This window comes from Solanum tuberosum, unplaced genomic scaffold, assembly GCF_000226075.1.
Source record: "Solanum tuberosum cultivar DM 1-3 516 R44 unplaced genomic scaffold, SolTub_3.0 scf00763, whole genome shotgun sequence".
Classification (NCBI taxonomy): domain Eukaryota; kingdom Viridiplantae; phylum Streptophyta; class Magnoliopsida; order Solanales; family Solanaceae; genus Solanum; species Solanum tuberosum.
The window spans coordinates 27,645-34,988 of record NW_006239687.1 but is presented as its reverse complement, the minus strand read 5'-3'; the positions used below and the strand labels follow the sequence as shown (position 1 = coordinate 34,988).

The 7,344-nt window shown below is 34.9% G+C and overlaps 1 protein-coding gene across 1 annotated transcript in view; it reads right to left on the bottom strand.

Annotated features, from left to right (window-relative positions):
* LOC102604730 (calcium uptake protein 1, mitochondrial-like) overlaps window positions 1-1,670 on the bottom strand; it is a 10,519-nt gene extending 8,849 nt beyond the window's left edge. The window contains exons 1-2 of the mRNA XM_006367350.2: window positions 1,344-1,670; window positions 1,201-1,268 (exon numbers count right to left, since the gene is read on the bottom strand). Of these exons, the coding sequence (XP_006367412.1) occupies window positions 1,201-1,268; window positions 1,344-1,617 (342 nt within the window). The 5' untranslated portion in view covers window positions 1,618-1,670. The remainder of the gene's footprint in view (window positions 1-1,200; window positions 1,269-1,343) is intronic.
* Between the last annotated feature and the right edge of the window lie 5,674 nt (window positions 1,671-7,344).

Genomic DNA, 7,344 nt, shown 5'->3' with positions numbered 1-7,344 from the left:
ATCAAGAAGATGAACTAGTATATGAGGATGATGATCTTACTTGGGGTAGTGTTGCTACGGCAATTGGAGCTGATGAGAGTATCTATCATCTTAGGGGACTTTCTTCAAGATCAAGTGCACTTGACAAGGGCAAAGGAGTAGAAACTACATCTACAAGTTCAACTTCAAGTAGGACTCGGACACTAATTGATGAGGACTACGAGGAGGAAGAAGATGAGGAGCAATATAATGATGTAGAGGATGTTGATCTTCAAGAGTTGGATAGTTTTGAAGAAGAATAGACTTTTAGAGTTCTAGTATTATCTTTTGAATTATTGGGTCTTTAAAGTTCTAGACTTTTAGTATCTACTTTTAGTTTTTGAATTGAAATATTTGCTAATATATGTTATTGCTATTGAGATTTTGGATATTTATACATGCAATTAAATATTTTTAATTTTTGGTACTAATTGGCGCCTTGATTCAAAAAGGCGAGCGCTTCGCCGCTCGCCTCGCCGCGTGGCAGGCCCTTGTCGCCTTTTGTTGCCTCTCGCCGTCCAAAACACTGCCAGAGAGAACGTATTGGGAAGTAACCAACCAGAAACGTGCATTGATCAGTTTTTGCAACAGTAAAGTCTCTCCTCCTCTACATAAAGATGATCCTACATTCTTCAATGGTGTGTGGAAAAAAATCTCTACAATACACACACAAAAGATTAAAAGGGACATCAGTTCATGAACAGAACTCCGCATCCAAGAGAGACGAAGTTGGCTTGGGGCAATTTCTCGACACAAGACTTGTTTTGTTGTTAACAGGTACACAATCGATATTCTTGTTACTGTACAAATCCTACAGCATTGAACGGTCTTGTAATGTAAGCTGTTAAATTGGAAATATTCATACCAAAGTTGTACATCTAGAGTGTAGATACTACAATTTGATCATCACCAGCAGAATAACATCACAGTGGCATAGAAGAAGATCAAGTTCGATAGGATGACATGAACTTATTTAGTCAGTAGTTCTAATAGATAAAACTCTGCTATCACTAATTCCAGACATCAAGAAAACTACGATTATGATAAAACATTTTAAAAAATATGATACCAACGACATATCTATTGTAAGGATTTAGTACAGCTTCCGAAAATATGTTTTTGAATCAATTAATTAGTTATAGAACAAAGTAAGTGAAAGCAGGACTTAGGTAGAATTAATACCTTTTCAGGAGGACTTCGCATCCTAATACGCTTTTCATATTTAAAGAATACTTTTCTTCTGTAAGCATCTGCATATACAAGTTAACCCTAATTATACTCAAACCCACAAAAGAAATTGAGAAGATTTTAGTGAATTTAATTACCTCCAAAGAGATAGTTTGGTCGATGGTGGTCAAGAGATTGTGATGTGTGGCAAAAAGACAAAGATGGGTAATTTGGTGAAGAATAGGAGTAACATGCGAAAGCTAAAGTGGAACTGGTAATGATTCCACCAATCCATTTGAGGAAAGATATTGAAGTGCTTTCTGGATCCTGCTGAACTTCAGTTCCACTTAAATGGCTAAAATGGCGGAGTTGGGTTGTCGGCCTACAACCGATCGGTGGTGTACATCGCCGGAGACCCGACCAAAATGGCATACTTAACTTGAAAACTATGCTTGCAATTTCTAGAGTCAACCGTATAAATGCAAATTCTATACGGCCCTGTTTGGACAGCCTTTGGTATAATTATACTATACAAACTATTTGATTGTTCATATAATTACTTGATCCGCACGTAATTGGTATGGTAATTACAGTACCCAATTCTTTGTAATGACATACAAATTACTTTTAAGTTTAATATTTTTACTTTTATGTTTTCATTTTAATTTAATTTTTATTGTAATAATTTAAATTCTTTTATTATTATTATTATTCTAAAATTTTGTTTTTTATTTTATATTATTTATATTTCATTTCAATCTCATTCTAAACCTTGTGATTTCATGCAATTTTTCGTATGATCTATTTTTTTTATGTCATGTTTATTTTCTTCATTAGCATAATTTTGTTAGTATTCTAATTTTTAAATTAAAGTGAAATTCATTGTTGAGTAGGGTTATACATTTACATTTTTCTTTTATTTTAAATCATATTTATGTAACAATGTTGAAATTTGACATAAGAGTATTATGTTAAAAATATTTGTTTTGAATTTAGAACTTATGTTATATTTTCAGTTTCATTTGTTTAGTAGTATTGACTTGAGACTTCACATTGAGAGTCATTTATTTTTTGTTAGACTTGATAGATTATCTTTTTCTCAAATATTTTAATAATTTATGACATTTTATTTATAATATTAATCTTTTTGTCAAACATGCATTTCAGTATATTCATAGAAATATTGTACTTTTAGGGGTCGTTTGATAGAGTGTATAAGAATAATGCAAAATAGGGTGCATTAGTAATGCTTGCATTAGTAGTGCTTGCATTAGTAATACTTGCATTAGTTATGCAAACATTATTTCTTATACATTGTTTGGTTTGATGTATTAGAAATAACAAATCTTACATAATTTCTATTAAAAAATATATGTTTACAAATATACCCCTTCACACTTTATTATTTGTTACACTTCCTTTGCAACAAAGTTCTTTGCTAAAACATCAAAAAAAATTCTTTGCTAAAACATCATTAACTCTTCTTCTTCTTCTTAAAATAATATTAAATAGTTGTACTATTGCGTCAAAATATTTTTGTGGAAAGCTGGCAAATATTTTTTTTTATCAAATTTATTGTCACAATAGTAAAATTTTTGATTAAATTATATTGAAATTGAATTTTTTTTTAAAAAAGACACTTAAGAGGTCATAAAGCCTATTGAGACACCAAAAAATTAAAAGACACTGAAAAGCAAATCAAAATAAAAACAAAAATTTATGACAACAAAGAAAATGAAAAGGCTTTAAGGGTAGTTTTGTAATTATTTAATTTAATGCAAGTGTTAAAATGTTATGTATTACTAATACCTAGAATTCCTTGGTATTAGTAATACACAAGTTAATACACAATAGAGTGTATAACTAACACTTGCATTAGTTATACATGGCATGAAAAAAAGTGTAACCAAACAAGGTACTACTAATACACACACCTAATGCATGCATTATATTTTCTAATACACTCTACCAAACGACCCCTTAGTTCTTATGATTAATTCAATTGAAATATATTGATTTGAAAAATACAAATAAGTTGTTTTTTCATAATATTAGTAAAGAACATATGTTTATTAATTAATATATTTTTAAAACACCAATATATATCTTAAATATTTAATTTAATATCATTTATAAAGTTTCTTATTTCTCTAATATATAAATTTAAAATAATTTATTTTTAAATTTTAATATAATTTTATGATTGCAATTGTGCATTCAAATAGTACATTTGTAATTATACTGGGCAAACAAGCATGCCAGTATAATTACTCGATTGTGTAATAACTAGGCCGGTAATTACTACCCTAGTTACTACACCAATTTCAATTACCAGGTGGCAGTCATCTTTGTCACGATCCAAAGTACACCCTAGACATGACATGTCGAATAGGATCCCATCAGTTTAGAAGGTGATGACATGTCGAATAGTATCCCATCAGTTTAGAAGGTGATGACAAGTTGCAGCATTGTAGTGTCCTTGCTACTAGATCGTTAGTACAAAAGTAGGAGGATCCTGGAGCATTTATTGTTCCCTGTACGATTTGCATGTTACACTTTGCTAAGACCCTATCTGATTTGGGAGCTAGCACAAGTCTGATGCTACTATTTGTGTTCAAAAAGTTGGGCTTGGGGGCCCGTAAATCGTCTGTCATGCAGCTACTTATGGATTATCATATTGTGAAGAAATCAATTGGGGTGCTACAAGATATTTATGTTAAAGTTGAGGCATTCATATTTCCGACGGATTTTGTGATATTAGACTAGGTGGTTGACTTTGAAGTGCCTATTATAATAGGGAGACCATTCCTTGTTACTGGGCGTACTTTAGTTGATATGGAGAAAGGGTAGATGAAATTCTGATTGAACACTGAAGAGGTGTTTAATATTTGTAAATCAATGAAGCAACAAAGTGATCTTAAATCGGTATCCGTTATGAATAATACCGTTGAGGAGGAACTAGAGGTGACAATTGAGGAGAGTAAGTTCTTGAAGCATTAGCTATCGTGATCATGAATTTTGATGGAGAGTACATTGAAGAGTATGATGATTTAGTTGCTACACTTTATGAGGAAGATTATACTTTTCACTCTCCAAGGAAGCTTGATTTAGACCTGAAATTTTTTAAAACTCCGCCTACAAAACCGTATATTGATGAGCCTCCGAAGTTAGAACTAAGGGTTCTCCCATCTCATTTGCAGTATGTGTTATTCAGCCAAAATATTACCTTGCTAGTCATTATTGTTGCTGATTTGAATCACAAGCAAGTAGATGCTTTGATATCGGTGTTAAAACGGTTCAAAAAGGCAATTGGATGGATGATTTCTGACATTATTGGTATTCCACCGAATATAGGTTCTCATAAGATCCAACTCATATCTGATAACAAGCCAAGTATTGAGCACCAGAGAAGGTTGAATCCACCAATACATTGTCCATTCAGGCAAGGTGATGCACACTAGGCGATCCGCCTTTCTTGTTTGGCGATCATCAATGTATTGTGTTTTTTTTTTTTGCATTTTTGGCTATTCTTTCAAACCTTCATCTTGCCTTGTTCATTAGCCTTCATAGTTGCAAAACATCAAGATATCATAAGAATAGGACAAAATTAGGAGACATACACCACCTACCATAGAGAGCCTCAAATGGCTCCATCCCAATATTAGAATGATAGATATTACTATTACAAGAAAACTCAAAACAGAGGCAAATGATCATTCTAATTACCCTTAAAGTCAATGACACAATCTCTCAGTATATCTTCTAAAGTCTAAATAGTACGCTCGGCATGTCCATCAGTCTAAAGATGAAAAGTTGTGCTAAGATTCACTTGATTACCAACACCCGTTCGGAATGACCTCCAAAATTGAGATGTAAACTAAATAACATGGTCAAACATAATCGATAAGGGCACTCCATGCAACCTCACCATTTCTCGAATATAAAACTTGACATATTCTTCGATCGAAAATGAATTATTTACGAGAAGGAAATGAACCAACTTGGTCATTCGATCCATATTGACCCAAATCGAATCAAATTGACAACGAGTACGTGGTAAACTCAGAATGAAGTCCATATTCAAATCTTCCCACTTACAAGTAGAAGTAAAAATATCTTAAGCCAAACCACAAGGTTTTTGATCCTCAACTTTCACTTGTTGACAATTAATACACTTAGCCACAAATTTCGCTATATCCTTCTTCATCTCATTCCACCAACAAACCTCCTGCAAATCGCGGTACATCTTGGTGGCTCCTAGGTGAATAGAATACTGAGAACTGTGAGCTTCCGTCAAAATCTGATTCCTCAACTCGTTGACATTCGGGACATATAACCGACCTTGGTATTGGATATAACAACTCAGAAAATGATAGGTTAAACTAGAGCCTAAATGTGGGGGTTAACGTCAAGGGTTAAGGGAAATGACTAAGGGTTTTGGGTGTAGGCCATGGTTTGGGGACCAAGGCTGCCTAAAACTAGGCTTAGCTACTGCCTACCAAGACCACGAGGGTCTTCACGACCCGTGGTGGCCACCACGAGTCATGGTGCCACCCGTGGTTGGCTAGGCAGTGTGCCCTAGTTTGGTGCCAAGCCAAGGCACCCTTTCACGAGCCACTTCACGGCTCGTGGTCATGACCACGGGCCATGGGAAGGCTCGTGGGGTTGCGAGTTGGAAGATCTTGAGAAAGCTACTGCCCTAAAGACCACGATCACCACCACGAGCTGTGGTGACCTAGATGGTCCGTAAAAGTGGTCTTCAAGATCACTTGGGCTCAAGGGGAGGCAAGGAAGTTTGGCCAAGCCACTGCCTCAAGACCACTGTAACGACCCGTAAAACGAATAAGTGAAACTATAGCCTAACTAGTGAGAGTGTGAGTTTGTCATGAGGTTTGAGGTGGTTTAATGTTGTCCCGAGCTATGGTTGAGGGGTTAAAAATCAAGGTACGACTCCCCAAGGACCACCCTAGGGGTCCTTGAGAAGGACCCTAAAGCCTTACCCCCAAAACCCCAAGATCACCAAAACTTGGAAATTTAGGGTGACCTACGGATGGGGTTCACGACCAGTAGGTCCATCCACGCCCCGTGGATGGCCTCCGTAGGTCAAGACCCCTTTTGCCAAGTTGCAGGCCCAGACCATGGACCAATAGGACGGTCCGTGAGTGGACTCATGGTCCGTGAGTCTAGGGCGTCGTTTGCAACTGTTTTGCTGTCAAGTTGTGGCCAAGTGTGGGGGTGGTTTGGTAATTAGCTAATTAATTGTTTTAAGTGTATGGATGGTTATTTTAAGTTTATTAAGATATTTTAAGAGTATTAAAACAATAAAATACTATTTTACATTTCATTATTCAAAATCCCCCAAATCGAAACCCTTTCCTCTCCAAATATCTTCTCTCTAGAACTCCATTGAAGACCAAGAGAAGAAGAAGACTTAGGGCTTGAAGAGGAAGGCTAATTGAGTAGATTTTTGTGGAATTCATCTATTAAGGTATGGTGATCCTTCATCTAGGGGTATCTTTCATCCCTAGAGTCCATTCAAAGTAGATTTTCAAAGTTTTCAAGTTCATGAAAAACCTGGGTTTTACTCAATCTCATGGGTTCTTTCCTCAAACGATTTCAAATGGTTACTAATGTCATATTATGATTGTATTAGTGTTTAATTTATGATTTAAGATGAAAATACTTTATGAACCCATGATTTCTCTCAATTCCTAAATTGTGCCTTTATGAAGTGGGTTTGTTGATGATGAATGTATATGAATTGGATATGGTTGAATTGCTTTGGATTATTAAAGTATATCATTACCCATGCCCTAATTTTAGTAAATTATTGGTGTGTTGGTGATTTGGAAGTATGACCCTTGAAGGGCAAGTTATGATCAATTACTTGTTGAATTAGAATTGTGAATTAGATGTTGATCCACTTGAAATGTGGAGGTGTTTATTTTCTATGTATGTGGTGGTATTGAATTGGTGGATATCTTCCTTGTATATCTATATATGAAGGATCTATGTATGATCACCAATTGAAGGATATGCATATGAATTCAATGATAATGTGATGATCATGCTTTGAATGTAATTTTGCTATTATTGAAAGGCTATTCTCAATTATGCACTTATGAATGTTGATGATGAAGTATGAAGGGTTCTCTTGAT